The 15,665-nt window shown below is 46.0% G+C and overlaps 4 protein-coding genes across 7 annotated transcripts; 1 reads left to right on the top strand and 3 right to left on the bottom strand.

The window, feature by feature from the left end:
* Positions 1 to 2,890: 2,890 nt before the first annotated feature.
* On the bottom strand, positions 2,891 to 4,982 carry sdhaf1 (succinate dehydrogenase complex assembly factor 1). Of its 2 annotated transcripts, XM_019885770.1 has the most exons (3): positions 4,896 to 4,982; positions 4,753 to 4,796; positions 2,891 to 3,655 (listed from the first exon to the last, which is right to left on the bottom strand). In XM_019885770.1, exon 3 carries the CDS (start codon positions 3,509 to 3,511, stop codon positions 3,272 to 3,274), a length of 240 nt encoding a protein of 79 aa, XP_019741329.1. In that variant the 5' UTR covers positions 3,512 to 3,655; positions 4,753 to 4,796; positions 4,896 to 4,982; the 3' UTR covers positions 2,891 to 3,271. The 2 variants fall into 2 exon arrangements, with proteins under 2 accessions (XP_019741329.1, XP_019741330.1); XM_019885771.1 differs by lacking the exon at positions 4,753 to 4,796 and having other exon boundaries at positions 4,896 to 4,971.
* A 112-nt stretch (positions 4,983 to 5,094) lies between these two features.
* nudt18 (nudix (nucleoside diphosphate linked moiety X)-type motif 18) lies at positions 5,095 to 8,168 on the top strand. Of its 3 annotated transcripts, XM_019885739.1 has the most exons (8): positions 5,095 to 5,293; positions 5,744 to 5,949; positions 6,038 to 6,148; positions 6,424 to 6,526; positions 6,612 to 6,735; positions 7,088 to 7,209; positions 7,357 to 7,744; positions 7,867 to 8,168. In XM_019885739.1, the coding sequence occupies exons 2-7, from the start codon at positions 5,785 to 5,787 to the stop codon at positions 7,737 to 7,739; spliced, it is 1,008 nt and encodes a 335-aa protein (XP_019741298.1). In that variant the 5' UTR covers positions 5,095 to 5,293; positions 5,744 to 5,784; the 3' UTR covers positions 7,740 to 7,744; positions 7,867 to 8,168. The 3 variants fall into 3 exon arrangements, with proteins under 3 accessions (XP_019741298.1, XP_019741299.1, XP_019741300.1); XM_019885740.1 differs by lacking the exon at positions 7,867 to 8,168 and having other exon boundaries at positions 7,357 to 7,847; XM_019885741.1 differs by lacking the exon at positions 5,095 to 5,293 and having other exon boundaries at positions 7,357 to 7,742; positions 7,865 to 8,168.
* A 39-nt stretch (positions 8,169 to 8,207) lies between these two features.
* On the bottom strand, positions 8,208 to 10,790 carry LOC109525318 (gastrula zinc finger protein XlCGF7.1-like). The gene is made up of 2 exons (XM_019885744.1): positions 10,388 to 10,790; positions 8,208 to 9,682 (listed from the first exon to the last, which is right to left on the bottom strand). The coding sequence occupies exons 1-2, from the start codon at positions 10,563 to 10,565 to the stop codon at positions 8,874 to 8,876; spliced, it is 987 nt and encodes a 328-aa protein (XP_019741303.1). The 5' UTR covers positions 10,566 to 10,790; the 3' UTR covers positions 8,208 to 8,873.
* Positions 10,791 to 11,174: 384 nt separating this feature from the next.
* LOC109525301 (uncharacterized) lies at positions 11,175 to 14,696 on the bottom strand. The gene is made up of 4 exons (XM_019885716.1): positions 14,382 to 14,696; positions 13,546 to 13,791; positions 13,083 to 13,208; positions 11,175 to 12,565 (listed from the first exon to the last, which is right to left on the bottom strand). Exons 1-4 carry the CDS (start codon positions 14,557 to 14,559, stop codon positions 11,805 to 11,807), a joined length of 1,311 nt encoding a protein of 436 aa, XP_019741275.1. The 5' UTR covers positions 14,560 to 14,696; the 3' UTR covers positions 11,175 to 11,804.
* Positions 14,697 to 15,665: the final 969 nt, after the last annotated feature.

The following is a 15,665-nucleotide window of genomic DNA, read 5'->3' as shown; positions in this document are numbered from 1 at the left end:
CTTGTGTTTCGGTTTTGTTTTGCATGGTTGCGCCTGCAACAGACGAAACTCGAGTCAATCTTGCTTCCACATCTTTTATTGGAATTGATTATTTCCATCTGTAAATTATACAACTTGACTCCTCCTCCCCCCCAAAAAAAAAAACAAAAATAAAAATCACGGTGAAGCCACAAAAAAATGATTTTCGAAAAAGTATCAAATCAGAAAAGTGGCGCGGCGTCCAGAGCTGCCACGCGGGCTGCGAACAGTGCCACGCTTTTCTCCACGTGAGCGTTGACCGTCGCTGGAGTCGCACGTGGATTCTCACGCACGAACTGAGCCACGCTCAGGATGCACTCCTTCTGAGCTCACGCACGCACACACACACACACACACACACACACACACACACACACACACACACACACACAATTTCAAAAGTAATTCCCGCGATCTTAAAATTGATCAACTTTTCAGGCTACCCAAGCAACGATTTGCCCCACAAATCACAAAGCGCCAAGCAAACACACTTAGCAACTTTTACTCATAGTTCAGCAACTGTTAAGCCGCACACCAGTACACCCAATTGGAGAGATGATACAAAGTCATCCAAATCTGAGCTTCGCATACTTTTTACACAAAGTAGCAGCCCCACAAAAAATTAATCGACTCTCCATGCCACATTCGCTGACCAACAATAACACAAAAAAACAACAACAGCAGCATACTAGGCCTAGGTGTTCATCAAAAAGGACAAACTTAAACATTCAAGCTGTATTATTTGCTTTAGTCTCATGTTATACTATTATAATTGCTTTTTATATATTAGACCAAAAATTAAACAATACCAAAGTCTTTGTGAAAAGCATTTGTAATTTCTGAGAATAAAATCAAAATACCCGGCAATGAGCAAATCACGCATGGGCGATGTTCTGGCGAGAAGAATCGGCAGCTGTACCTTGTAGGCGTCTACCCGCGGCTGTCCCGTGAGGCGGCCCAGCAGCTGGTGGGCGACGCGGATGCCGGTGGCCAACGTCAGCAGGCCGCGGTCCTCTGAGCTGTCCGAGCTCAGCCATCTCAGCAGCGCCACCTGCAGGAGGCGCGAGCGCCGCAGGAGCCATCAGAAACCCGTTCGTTTATTTGTTGTTGTTGTTTGTTTTGCTTTGTGTTGCCAGCCAAAATATTGCTCGAGTGAGGTGGGGGAAAAAAATTGAGCCATTTCAGAGGCGTGATATCCTGCCATTTGGGTATGGACAGGCACGTCACACTGTCTAGCATTTATTGAATGGGGCGCACTAATACAAAATGACAACACTAGCAAGGAGCAAACACTGACACCAACTTGGGCCACTGTTTAGGCTACTCCCCTCAAAGGTACACATGCAACACGAGATGTGTGACTTGGCTTGCAGTCTTTGATTATGAAGTCATCACTTCATGGCAAAGAAAATACAAAATAGGATTTATGGGCGTTGTGCATAAGTCAGGATGTTGATGAATTTGTACAGCATACATTCATGGCCTGAATCCTAAAACAAATTTATCTGATGATGTTTTGTTTTGCATGTTTTTGCACCTTGAAATTCCTCTCTACTGCCAAGTTCAACTATTACGAAAAGAATTGGACAACAACAATCTGCCTATAATTCATCGCTTCGAACTATTATTCAATGGGTATCTTAAACTAATCGGACATTTAAGTGGTTATTAGTTTTTCCCCAACAGAATCAAGATCACTGCTATTTAACAATACTAGGAGTTCAATTTAACAGGTACTATTTTTCGTGTTCTTGTAGATCAAAGGAAGTGAAAATGTTGGGCTAGTGACGGGTTCAGACTTAGGCCGAGAATGAGCGAAACACGTTCCGGAACTGTTCTTTGTGATGCTTGGCGCTCGCCACTGAAAGACGTCATCGTCCGCGAACTTCTGCTTACCTGCTGAAATAAATCCAAGTTGCTCATTTGTCCTTCGCCCGTCGACATGTTCAACGACAAAGTGACGAAAACAAATGAGACACTTTGGTCTGCAAAACCCCAATGCGAGTTTCGACAGTCGTATTCACTTTTGTTTACATTTACGCCTCGTCCGCCTTCTTCTTCGTTGCCGTCTTCTTGGCTGTGATCTAAACCGCTGCCGCCACCAAGCGGCCGCAGCGTCACACTGCCACAATGGGGATTCTCATGGAGTGGGTTTTCAAAGCGCAAAAGAGGGGTTCGGGATTGTTTGCGATCAAAGCGTCTTTTGCCATTCGTCATGCCTTGTACAGGTGTCTTTGTTGGCTTTATTAGTCGATTGGAAAGAGCGGAAAATGTTTCTTTTAGACTTCCTAAAATCATGACAAAGCAGGGATTTCATGCTCACCCGGAAGAAAACCAATCGATCACAGAGAGCTAATTTGTTGCGAGCCACAAACATCGTCGTCGGTTAGCAGTCTCGTGACCTTCACATACGTGCAGAAGTGATGTTTCCCTTTTCTTTACTGAGCAACCATGAAACAAGAAAAGTGAAAACAGGAAATATTTCAAAATCAGCCTCGTTTTTGCTGACGATTGTTGAATGTCAAATCCTGCTTTTTAAGCCTACAGAAAGCAATGGCTGTATACATCATTGGCCATGTGATCGAGCAGTTATGTTCGATGTTAATTTGGAAGAAGCAGCATTTTTCCCCCCCTGTAAATGCAGAGGGAGCCAAACACTACCGAAGATGTGTTTTGCCCATTGCTCTTGCGCTCTCTCAAGATATAGTTTTGGATGTGTTAGACTTATTTTAATCTGCTTGTAGACAATAAAAAACAAGTGCTATAAATATGATTTAAAAAATGCCCAGTGGGTATTCAAATGTGAATTTCATCTATTGTGGCACATATCCCCGCCCCACAATTACTTGTACAGTAAAATTGTCTGATATCATGTTTGTAATTCATATCTTTATTGTTGCAAGTATTGCAGGACCAAAATCTTTAATTGGTTTCAAATGAATTGGCCAATTGCAGTCTTCAGAATTTCTCTCTAGCCAAATGTGCGACTCAGACTCGGGATGGTCGAATTGTCCGGCTCGAGTGTCAAGGTCCGTTATGGCGGTCCATCCCTGTGCTTTCCCATGTTGCGGGTTCACGCATCAGAATTGCAGACCTGGTTTTGACACGATGTATTTGAACAAAAAATATGAACACACAATTCAAATGAGATTTTGGCAGTCATGTGACATTGTCGTCCAAATGTTAATGTCATGAAATGACATCTAACAGTCGGTCGGTGTTTGTCTTTGCCGATGGCGAGCGGTCAACAGCGTTATTTGGCTTTGGTAAAGGTTCCCAGCTGTTTGGTGTTGACGTCCTTGAGCTGCTCCAGTTGCCGCTGAGCTCGCCGGTACAAATATTCAATGTGCATCACGTCTGTCTTTTTGATGTTGGCGTTCTCCCGGAACTCGTCTCGGATGCGGGGCAGGAACCCCGGCTTGTCCCGCCCAGCCCGGAGGAACTGTCGGTACAGCGCCAGGACCTGCTTTTGCAGCTTGCTATGCCGCGCCATCCGCGATGCCAACGAAAGACGCAGTGAGCTCAACGCGCCTTTTCCAATCAGCAACTGGCCACCAGGTGCCGCTGTGAGGGAAACGTCTTAAAAGCCCCAGTGAAGCATCGACTTCCTCTGTTGATCCAGGTGAGCTATGATTTGCTGACAGACAGGAAGCATAAAACAATTTCAGAGGCTGGATGCAGGGAGGACACTCACAGGGCAATGCGCTGTAACCATGGTAACCGAGCCTGTGAAGTAAACTGGCAGCCAGGACAAGATCTAAATAAATCATTTGCTATTCTACTCAGTGTTTTCTTCTTCAATCTTTTTATGGTCTCATGATGACATCCCCAAACTAGGACAAGAATGCGCAAATTTAAATCCGATAAAAATCGATAATTTATCATACCTTAAATTGATCATGCATATCCTATTCAGCAAATACTAGATTGAAAACCATAGCATCTACAATAAACATTTTAGAAATTAGCAAAGAGGGACAAAACCTGAAATGTACTACGCACCAAACAAGTCATGACTTCAATTGTGATGAATCATCAAATGCCAACCAGAAAACGTTTATTACTCATTTGCATTGACAAGAGAAGACGCAATATGTCTCACATAAACCATGAGGTACATTGTAACAATTGACAATATCAGTATGTTTGTGAAAAAAAGGCACTTGCAAATCTTGCAGGCATTGTTTAAAAGGCTTTAAGTCTTCATGGAACAAAACAGCAGGAGCACTTTGTGCCGAGGTAAACTGCTGGAAGGAAATTTATGGGTTGAACGTTGGAGTAACAATACAAAGGAAAAGCCTTGTAAACCTCCGTTCAGTCGTTATAATTTCCCGACCCAAAAAGATCCATAGACGAAAAAGATGGGACTACTATTGTAAAATCACTGAACACATTCATTTACATTCACATTTATTTTGTCAATAACTGAAAACCGATAAGGAACACATCGAGGCTAAGTAAGTTAAGCAAGCGACCGGACAGTGAAAATAACGAGAGACACGACATGCCACCAGCACAACACAAATACAATTTTCTCGTCTCAGTCACTGTTTAAGAATCGAGAAACGTTTTCCACATTTCATTATTATTGGTACATGTCACACTGGCGACTGATTCGCGTGTTACCCTGCCTCATATCACCCACGTCATGTGAGCAAAACAACGTATTTATTTATTCAGGTGATTTAAGTTTTGGTGGCAGTGTTGAGGTGAGCAAATGGGTACATGTCTTACCTGAGTCATCCTCACGTCCCGGGGTTGCACACACGTCCCTCTCGCTGCACAAAAAAAATATCACAAAACGCCTCAAGAAAACAAAAATGTACTTCATGAAAGGAGCAAGTACGACGTCAGGCAAATGAATGACTTCAACTCACCGTTTTACGTCACTGAGTTGGCGTCGAACGGACAGCTAACCTTCACGTCAGCTCACTGTTAGCCGAGCCAAGCTAGCCTGTTACGACAGAAGCGCAAGGGATGAGCGCACGCGTACTTCTCATTTCCTATTTCAAAATAAGATCTCACTTGCTTTGAATTCTCTCATCCTGAATAAAGACGCTTACATGCGTAAAAATAACGCGAAAACTAAGCTTTTTTAATAACATCTATATCTTGTATTTTGATTTAGACGAATGTTTGTCTTCAAATCTCCAATTTGAGCATATTATAACGTTAATTTTGCAAAACCTCAAGGTGAAAGTAGATGTACATCCGGTGGCGTCACCCAATCTCAAATGTCAAAACACCGCAGAGGTGATTCCAAGCTGAAAACCAGGTCGGTGGAAGTCTTTTTTACTCTGTATTGAAATATCGAGGATAAATCTACGTTCGGTAAATTACGCTCATCTGATAATATCTGATGACTTTTCAGTGTGCTTACGGTTTACGTGCAGTTGTGCCTGTTGTAACAGTGTTGTTAAGGCCAGGAACTCGTAATGCTCAAATGTTGGATTTGAAGAACGAGGTCGTATCTTCTTCATATCTTTATATTCACGTGCAGGCTTCTAAGGAGGAGGAAAGTGTTTGTTTCAAACGTTATTGTTTTTTGGCAAATAATCACTCACTTAGAATTGGAATTGGGTTTGTAAATACAGCTAGAAATATATTTTAATTAAAATTGTTTTTGCCGACATATGAACAATATTTAACAATTTAATGTAACACCTGGTTAATGAATTGTACATATGACAATGAAGCAAAATACGACATCAATTTTTCATCGCAGCTGACTGCGATGGGCCAATGAGAGGCCAGTGAGCCGGTCACATGGAGGTGATGGCGCTGGAGCAGGTGGAGGCGCAGGTGGAGCGTCTGCTGGGCGGCCTCGGGTGCGAGGTGATGATGTGCGACGTCGGCCTGGAGCAGAGCAAGCCGGCGTCGCTCAGAAACAACGTCACGTACATCGTGTGTGCCGTTGTCTTCAACGACTCGGTGACGCACGCCGCCAAAATACATCCCGATGCATTCTGGCAATCCAGCACTGGCCGTTGTTGCCTAAATGCTTCTCTGTGTGTGTCAGGAGGAGGTTCTGATGGTCCAGGAGGCCAAGCAGGACTGTTACAAGAAATGGTACCTGCCGGCGGGCAGGGTGGAGGTTGGCGAGAGCCTGCAGGAGGCCCTGCTGAGAGAGGCGAGTGGAAATGTCGGCATCCGACTAAAGAGAATTAAAGCTGCCAGCGGCAATCAATTACCTTCGAATTGCTTCAGCTTAAAATGGCCGGTCAAATTGGTTTTGGGGGCTGAATCCAGTGTCTTTTTGGGCATGGCTTCTTGAGAATTTTTTGTGGGTCTACTCATGATAGACATGACTACCAAATTTCACGCCGCGGAAGCAAACTGGCTTCAGGGGCTGAATTTTCCAAACATAGCAGTGTGCTCTACGATGCCAATAATGTCTGCGTACAGGTGAAGGAAGAGGCGGGCTTTGAGTGCCAGCCAATCACATTGCTGCTGATCCAGGAGCAGGGACCTCAGTGGATCCGCTTCATCTTCCTGGCCAAGATCACAGGTGAGTGGTCGCGAAGTGGCGGTACAAAACCGCAGTAGCCTTTTGGCCAAGCGAGCATACATGCGTTAACCATCTGCGCTTCCAGGAGGGAGCATCAAGACTTTGTCGGCGGCGGATCAAGACTCCCTCCAGGCTACCTGGTGGGACAGACGTGCCCCACTCCCTCTGAGGGGCCGGGACATCCTGCGTCTCATCGACTTTGGGCTCAAGTAAGACCTTGTTATGTTTAGGAGTGGTGTGAAAGTGGTCTTGGACTTGTTTCTGTGTCGTACTGGTTTTGGACTTGTCTCTGAGTCTTAGTGGTCTTGGGCCCTCCTCTCAGTCAAATCGATCCTGGACTGATTGAGTCATCCATACAAAGTGGTCTTGGATTTGACCCGAGTCAGAGTGGCCTTGGACTCGTCTCTGAGTCAGCATTGTCTTAGACTCGTCTGAGTGGTCTTGGACTTTTCCAAATCAAAGTGGTCTTGAACTAGAATTGGACTCCGGGTGGTCTTGAACTTTTTTTCTGAGTCAAACTGGTCTTCGACGAGTGTCTGAGTGTTGATTGTGCCGGTTCAGGTACCGCCACGACGCCTGGCATCCCGTCACACTGCCGCTGGACATGAGCTGCCGCCATGTGGTCCAGAGGCTGGTGCTGATCTTCAGCGCAGACGATAACATCTGGATCCTGGTGGTCAAAGGTAGACCCCGCGTCCCCCGCCTCTCCGGGATTGCTTCAGAACAATGGATTTTGACAGTACTTGGCCATTAGTGCCGAATTTTGCTCTCAGAATTTTCTGCCTTGGTCGCTACCAGTGCACATGCCGTCTTCCTGTGATGTCTGTCAGCCCCCAGGCCCCACCTCCCCATAGCGGCAGCTCTGAAGACTCACGCCGTCACGTGGGCGGCCAACATGGTGGCGCAGGACGCCATGCCGTCGACATACTACGAGCACAACGTCAACACGCTGGGAGTGTTCAGCCTGCAGCACGACGGTCGGCAACACGGAAAGACGGACGGCGTGTGCTTCAACACGCTCGTGGCCCTGCAGCCCGACCGCGTGGCGCGTGACGAGGACGGCGCCAAGATGCCGCCGCCGCCCGCCCAGATGCCGCCGCCCGTGGAGAACCCTCGCTACGTTTGGCACCGGGTCCTCATGCCCGGCGTCAGAGAGAAACTGCTGGAAAAGAGCAAAAACACCAGCATCCTGCCCATACACAGCCTCTACTGATGGCCAATACCGGTACGAGTTCTCATTCTTGAGTGCTCGCCAGTACCGATAGCAGTTGTACTTTTGCAACACAAAATTACAATGAACATGAGGAGATTTAATTGTGCACCAAGACCTTTCCTTTCCAGTTTTCTGACTGTTCTGGTCTCACCGGCACTGAGGTAACTCAGTCAGGTCAACGCAAGAGTTCAACAGATCCTTTTGAAGCCAGAACTTGTTTTGGGATGTTATTGTGTGAAGCAGTCACACAAAATGCAAACCCCAATCACATCGTGTAAAATGCAAGCAAAAACATAATACTGCACAATGATTTACAAACCCTTTTCATTCTAGTGAACCTCGTTGCGGTCCGGCACCCACAGACTGACACATTTCCATTTTTTTCCCTCTTTATTTCACCCCTTTTACTCTTTGAAAATGTATTTTGAACGTTTATCAGCATTATTTTTAAATGTTTTTTTATTTTTAGTTTGAATAAAAAAGGGGGAAAACCACCTACTCGGGTTGACTGTGGATCGAAAAGCGCCATTTTGAATTTTCGACTCGTCTTCTCCCGCCACCCTGCGTCACTTCCTCTGTCTCAAACGATTTCTGCTCTCTGCTGGACAAACCTCGCTACTGCAGGCGATACAAGCGTCAAAACATATTCCCGCGAACATTTGGGTGGGGTACGAAGAAGCTACAAATATTTCACTCGACAGCAACTTGACTCGTGTGACATTTACAGTGTTGCTTTTGCATGTTATAAATACAGCGTTGACTCAACCCTTGTCTGGTCTAATCTAACTATGAGCGTTGGTAATCCGCAGAGTGAAATCTAAACAAGTGCGTGAAGCTTCTATTTGAAAATCAACAGCTGACAGAGTTCCTGTCAGAATTGCATCACGTCTACCCGTGACATGAGCGCGTTACGTTTCATACAGCAGTCACATGATTCCCCCCCCCCCCAGAAAGGTCAACAACATCATTTAAAAATGATGAGCATGTTTTCTTTTGAACTTAATTTACAAACATTTCAATGCCAACTCTCCTCCAGGGTGACGTGGCTCAGCTGGTCTCCCAACTTGAAGGTTGCAGGTTCCATCCTTAGCCGACGTGGGGCCAGACGGGCTTTTCCATCCAGAGGACTGAGGTTTAGTCTGGGCCGCCGTGCGAGCGCACGTGTGCCGTCAGCGTTCTCTTTTGAGCGAAGGTCATGCCGCAAACGGGGCAGGCCAACACGGCCTCCCTGCTGTGCGACTTCACGTGCGCATTTAAACTGTTCCTGTACGGGAAGCGCTTTCCGCAAAGCGAGCAGGTGAAAGGTTTTTCTCCCGTGTGCGTGCGCATGTGCACGTTCAAACTGCCCTTGCAGGTGAAGCGTTTCGCGCAGAGGGAGCAAGCGAAGGGTTTTTCTCCGGTGTGAGTCCTCATGTGGGACTCCATGTGCACCCTTTGAGGGAACCTTTTCCCACACACGGAGCAAGCGTAGCATTTCTCCTCTGTGTGTATGCGGGTGTGTGACACCATGACTGACTTGAGCGCGAAGCGATCGCCGCACACAGAGCAAGCGAATGGTTTTTCTCCCGTGTGCGTGGTCATATGTGACTCCATGTGCACTTTCTGCGAGAAACCTTTCCCGCAAAGTGAGCAGTTGAAGGGTTTCACCCCCGTGTGCGTCCTGCCGTGCGAGATCATGTGTGACTTTTGGGAGAAGCTTTTCCCGCAGACGGAGCAGCAGAAAGGTTTCTCTCCGCTGTGTGTCTTCATGTGGGTGGACAAGTTGCACTTGTGAGAAAAGCTTTTGCCACAAACGGAGCATGCGTGGCGGTCTTTGGCCGCCGCTGCCGGCTCGCCGTGGTCATCTTCGCTCTTCACCACCACCAGCACGGTCAGAGGTGACGCTCTGGCGTCCGGCTCCTGAGCTTCCTCTTTAACGTGGGGTACCTGGGGGTCCTCTTCTTCTACGGGACACCAGCAAGAAAAACACTCAAGTTCACCATTTCCGTTGACTTTTTCATCAGTAGGAACGACAGAGATGCCCCTCGTCCTTGAACATGCTGGATATTTTGTAAGGAACAGATGCGTCTCAGCCTCCCGGTAGAAGAGGTAGCGGGATGGCCAAGGCCACGGGACGCCTTGGGGTCCCCAGCCCCATTTTATAAACTAATTAATACATTTCCCACCCAATTCTTTTTATTTGGAGGTGGGGGAGTCTAAATACGCTTCCTGTACAAATAGCGACCCCACTTATTCGCGGATTCACCAATTGGACGAAGATTTAATTTTTGTTTTTCAATAAACTGGCTAACACATTTTGGTCCAAGAAAGTTCCAACGGTTTTCGCCTACTAGATGTTTACCGGAGGTTTTTGAAGTGGTTTACAAATTACAACAGAATTTGTTTTGCCCACTTTTCGCATTTCATTTCAATGAGCGTCAATTGTACACGTATTTTGTCCATATTCAAAACAGCATTTTCCCCCTACGTCTGGTTAGGAAGTCGGGGTTGCATGCGACCCGTAATGTTGCAGGAATAAAAAATTGCCCCCGCTCCAGCATTTAAGTTGCGCATGCTTGGCTTTGATTCTGGTCCCGAGCCGCCATCCATGTCAACAACCGCTTTCAGCCGCGGTCAAATCGTCCAAATGATCCGTTTGATGTACAAACCTTGTCGTTGCGCCACATCTGGAGGCGTGCAAACAGTTTCCAATTGTCGTCGCTGTCGCTCGCTCTCGTCTCTCACCCGGCAAAGTTGCTCCTCGTACGACGCGATCGTCCGTTCAAACATTTCCAAGATCTCATCGGCGGCTGCCATCAGTCGCTCCCTCACCAAATCTTTCAGCATTTTGACGGAGTTGTATTTGTTTATTTTTAATATTGTCACTCGCTACGGTTTTACGTGGTTTACTTTATTGGTTGCTTCTTGTCGTGGTGTCGGTGAGAGGGTAACTTCCGCCTTTTTCTTCTTCGTTGGTCTTCCTCTTTGACGGCAGGAACCAGACACGTCTCACGGGCGCCACCTTACAGCGGTATTGCAAGGCTAATGGTCATCGGGAAAACACGAACGCACTCACAACACGATGACCCCGCCCCCACCTTAAACAAATGCATTGAAGTGAAATTAAATTTAGGTTATGCGTTAGAAGTTTCTTATTTATTTTTGCTCGACGTTGTACAGTTTCCAGTAAATTTACATGGGAAGTTTCAATGAACAAGGCGATAATAGCTTGGGATTTTTCATTTTAGTTTGTATTTCGTTTTGATAATTTTTTAAATTGACTTTTGATCAGATTTCACACAGGCTCAATTTTTTATTTGTTCGTTTCCACTCCTCCCCAAAGGCTTTGGTTTAGTTTAATTTTTGTACGTTTTACTGTCAGTTGTTTTAGTTTCTTTTATATGGGCAAGATAATATCACGGTAAATATTGTGCAGTTAAAAACTCTACAAAAATCATTTTAACCCATTTTAAAAACAAACATCCATAAATGAAATACAGATTCAATCGTCCGTAGACTTTTACAATAGGCGCAGCGCACAAGAACGCTTCTCAAGTTTGATACATCGCAACGCTAAGGTCTTCAATGTAGCAAAGATGGTCTCGCTTTCCATCCCTCGTTTGTCAGGTTGCCAACTTCCAAAGTGCATTTGTGGCGTGAGAGGTCCTCACACAGCACGATAAGACGCTTCCCCACTTAATATTTTTATCTGTCCTTCAGTGAAAATCGATAGCATTCCTTGCCCGCATGCAAGGGCATTAGAGTACTTTAAATTCTCCATGTTTTTGTTGCGTAAACAATAAAAAAAGTAAACTAGTTTGCCTGCCCTGAATGATAAGTTGACTTCAATTTGTTGTCCAAAAAGGCTGCTAGTTGGGGACCCTGTTAGTGGGGAATTTGTGCATCCCGATGTCGGGTTCACGCATGTCACTGATTGGGACCAAAAGCTGCCGTTCCTCAAGGTCCCAATCTAGCCTCCACCCGCGAATCGGGTCTTCTTTCGGGATCCGGTCCGCTCGGTTGATCCGGAATGTTCCAAAACGGATAAGCGGCCCAACCTCAGATCTTGTCGCGGTTGGTTGGCGCCTAGTGCGTACAAGCATCTTTGTAAGGGGACTGAAACTCTGTGAGAAAGATCCTCCGATAGACCCATTCCTTCTCCGGTTCTTTTCCGTTTTTTCTGCATTGTTCTTTGTAAAGACGATGCATTTGCGCGACGGTCAAGCCCGGCCAGGGGAACTTCCTCTCCCGTTGCGTGTCGTGGCTCTCGTACTCGGCGAACGAGTAGATGTGATCTTTGATGGCCTGCACGGACTCGTGGCTGATCCTCTTGCGATTGTCGTGCTTGCCCCTGCCGTCGGGAGAAGGTAAATCTTGGCCTTTCTCCACCTGTTTTAGGAGCGCTCGATAAACTCTTCCGTTGGAAACGCACAGCGTGGTGAGGAAAAACGTCTTGCACACCTCCACGTAGCCGCTCTGGCTGGTAGTGAAGCTGTATATCCGAGAGTAGGTGCGATTTTTGGACTCGCCCGCGGCTCGCTGTTGGTGCTGCGGCCGTCGTCGCTGGATGTTGACTAGTTTGACGGAAGCGCAGATGAAAGCGTTCTGCAGATCAAAATTACCCATGTCCCAGAAGTTCCGGAATATCACTTGGCGTTCTTCTTCCGAGACGTTTTCGGCGCATTTGTGTCGGCACAAGTGGCGAGAGAGAGGGACCAGGTTTTTCTCCGGGATGGGGATGCCCCTGGTGTTCACGTAGGCCTTGCCCTTATTTCTGGCCTCTTTCATTTCACTTCTCAGGCATTCGTGTGGACGACGTTTTTTCTTTTTGCCTTTCTGCGGTGGAGCTGAAATGGAAAGTTCAATATTTTACACTGGTGCTCGTCACAGAAGCCCTCTACAAGGCCTTGGTTTTCCAGGAGAAACATTGAACATTTGCAAAGCAGTAGCCACATTTTTAGCAACGAGATGCAGCGATCTTTGTGGAATTTTTGAGAGAAAAAAAAAAAAGGAATGAGGTCTTCAACACCTTGAAAATGCTCCATTAACAATACATGAATTTAAAAAGTACAAAAGCTATCCTGTTAGCAACAAATCAGGAAGTATTCAGCTGATGTTGAATGTGAAATCCTTTTTCATCCTGCTTGTTACGCCTACATAAAGCCAGACGAATAATTTAGGCTGATAACTCGAGTAAAAAAGGGCTCATAAAATATGAATGTGGATTAATTAGGGGATTAGCATTTAGTAGTTGCAAATCTGCAACACCTGCCCCGAGAGAGGCAAAAAAAGTGCTTCAAAGAACATGCTGAGGGACTTGTCGTGTCCTTCAGGCTTGTCAACAATCGCGTGTGTTCTATTCACCTTTATTTTCTTCGGTTGTGCTGCGTTCTGCATTGCCTGGAGTGCTTGCACTTTGATCCATAAGTGAGGTACTGCCATCATCTTCCGATTCGGATGTTAGATCCCTGTCAGTATCATCTGGGTTGCCTGGAAGAAAAAAAAAAAAAGTTTCGGCACAATAGAGGTCCAAGTCCAAACATGGGTCGGGACTATCAATATGTCATGTGATGATCGACACACTGTGACAATGTCGTGTGTACTCGTGTGTGCGCGCTCTCGATTTTGGATGATAGTTTCAACTTTCTTACGAGCATTAACAAGAAAGAAAGTCTGCTAGTGATCATTTGTGCAGTGACTGGAAATGACAATCCAGCGAGTCCCGTGTCCGAACGATGCAGTCCATTTTATTGCTCGAAGGTTAATTCAATATTATGGTGACCGGTTTCGTGACCGCTTGGTAGAAAACTTGAAATCTCGTCTTCACCTTCAGCGAGCAGGTGATCCTTCAAAAGTCGTTGTGCGTCGTCGCCGTCTGAAAGCGGCGCGAAGAGGTTGTCCGCTTGGGGTCCTCCGCCTGGACTGCAACCTCCAGGTCGTGACAACCAGGGTGCTTCATCTTTGTCCCCTTCAGCCAGCACATAAAACTTGCTTATGCTGGCCTCCTCCTCTTCCTGTTTTAAGGAGAGGAAGGGCTCTGGAGGTTCTTCTTTCTCTTTTCGGTCTGGGGGCTCTGTCACACAAACACATTCGTACTTCACCTTTTTCATCTTCACACTGGGCGCCAGTGACGGCGCCGTACAGCACGTGTCCTCGTTTCAATCACAACTTTGACATTCCTCTTTTTTACGCATTCTAAGGCTGGGACAATGCAGCCCAAATTTAGTGTCCACAACCTCCCCTCAAAACCTGTAGGGCCCCCTAGCGCCATTCTCCAAACCCAAATCTGCACATTGATATTTCTTTCCACGCTTCTGCCAACATTTAAGTAATTTGATCAACTAGCAGGTCTTGGACCGGCCATCAGAGCTCATATTGTCCATCGCTTCCAATATCACAAATTTGATGACCTCCAAAGTCCTCTTAACGGTGATATATTTGTTTCTTGCAATGTTGAATTTTCCTCGATTTCAAACAGCCATAACCTTCTTTATGTTTGTCACAGGGAAATATTTCTGGAAACGTCTTTGAAATACCTGTCCAATAAAGCTGGTCAAGTACATTTCACACGCGCTTGCATTGTGCGTAGCAAACAGTTGGGCTAAGGCGTTTGAACATATGGAGTGAGTCAAATGATCACGTCGAAACAACATGCGTCCAAACCATGTTGCTGTGCCACATCCGGAGGCGTGCAAACAGCTTCCAGTTGTCGTCGGTGTCGCTCGCTCTCGTCTCTCGCTCTGCAAAGTTGCTCCTCGTACGAGGCGATGGTCCGTTCAAATATTCCCAAGATCTCGTCGGCGGCCGCCATCAGTCGCTCCCTCACAAAATCTTTCAACATTTGGACGTTTTGCTTTTCTCCCCCACCCACTTATTTTGTTTCGTTGTTTGTTTCGTAGTCCCACGCGTCGTCGGCCGAGCGTTTGTTTTGAAGCGATGCTAACTTCCGCCTTCTTCTTCTTCGGTGGTATCAGCTTCTTTTTGTAGAAGTGTCGTTACCAGACTGGCGCGTCACATGTCGCCCATCTTGCAACGGTATCAACGACCACTCTGACCGAGCAGGGATCCTTCTTTATGGCAACAAACACATAATGGGAGTACAGGGTGTAAAAACTAAGATACATAATAATTAATTATAATTAAAATCAACAAACAAATGCGACTTTCGAACGAAATAAGAAGTTGCGGCATTTTCAATCAGGGCCGTGAAACGTCGCAAGTGCACTGCAGAGACCAACCAGGAGATGTCAGCGTAGTGCCGTGTGAGAATTTGATGTCCCCCAACATGAACCTTGAGACATTTTTGGGTGGTACATATTGTACACGTTTCATATTTAAGATTGTTGGACTGCAAATCTACTCTTCGCACACCTCAGACGGAAGCATCATCCTCAAGACAAAAGATGCTCGCTTTACATTATTGGTCGCCAGCTTGTCAACGGCAAGCCCCAAAATGGGAACGAAAACAACCCGATTTGTGTTCATGTGTGTACCGATTCTGAGACCCCGTGTGATCACACAAGATTGGATATCTGCCTACCTATAAAAATATGTCACCCTAATGATAAATTAATTGATAACTATATGTAGGAATCAGGGAGGAATGGGTTACTTTCTTTAATATAAAAAGCAGTCTTTGCTTTGCGAATGTTTTAACGCGGTAACCTACCATTTTAAAGCATGAAGCAAAAGTCTTGGGAAACAATCAGATGTTTTTTTTTTTTTCCAGAAATCAAGACAAGCTTTTAATGTTGTTTTGAGTTCAGCGGTTGCTTTTGCCTTGGAACTCTTGAACGTCAAGCTCGTTGTCGAGTGATGAACGCAGATAAATTAATTGATAACTATATGTAGGAATCAGGGAGGAATGGGTTACTTTCCTTAATATAAAGAGCAGTCTTTCCTTTGCCGAATGTGTAAGTCAAATGTATCATGTCCTATATGTAGGAA

This window comes from Hippocampus comes, unplaced genomic scaffold (assembly GCF_001891065.2).
Source record: "Hippocampus comes isolate QL1 unplaced genomic scaffold, H_comes_QL1_v1.1 scaffold78, whole genome shotgun sequence".
NCBI lineage: Eukaryota > Metazoa > Chordata > Actinopteri > Syngnathiformes > Syngnathidae > Hippocampus > Hippocampus comes.
This window is presented reverse-complemented; position numbering and strand designations above follow the sequence as displayed.

Bases quoted from the DNA above. Each gene is read 5' to 3' on its own strand.
- nudt18 (XM_019885739.1), top strand. From the start codon at position 5,785: ATGGAGGTGATGGCGCTGGAGCAGGTGGAGGCGCAGGTGGAGCGTCTG. The intron at 6,149-6,423 runs GCGAGTGGAAAT...GTCTGCGTACAG, and splicing joins AGGAGGCCCTGCTGAGAGAG to GTGAAGGAAGAGGCGGGCTT. The intron at 6,736-7,087 runs GTAAGACCTTGT...GTGCCGGTTCAG, and splicing joins CTCATCGACTTTGGGCTCAA to GTACCGCCACGACGCCTGGC.
- LOC109525301 (XM_019885716.1), bottom strand. From the start codon at position 14,559: ATGTTGAAAGATTTTGTGAGGGAGCGACTGATGGCGGCCGCCGACGAG. The intron at 13,209-13,545 runs GTGAAGACGAGA...TTTTTCTTCCAG, and splicing joins GGATCACCTGCTCGCTGAAG to GCAACCCAGATGATACTGAC. The intron at 12,566-13,082 runs GTGAATAGAACA...TTTCCATTTCAG, and splicing joins CACAACCGAAGAAAATAAAG to CTCCACCGCAGAAAGGCAAA.
- sdhaf1 (XM_019885770.1), bottom strand. From the start codon at position 3,511: ATGGCGCGGCATAGCAAGCTGCAAAAGCAGGTCCTGGCGCTGTACCGA.
- LOC109525318 (XM_019885744.1), bottom strand. From the start codon at position 10,565: ATGCTGAAAGATTTGGTGAGGGAGCGACTGATGGCAGCCGCCGATGAG. The intron at 9,683-10,387 runs GTTTGTACATCA...GGTGTCCCGTAG, and splicing joins AGATGTGGCGCAACGACAAG to AAGAAGAGGACCCCCAGGTA.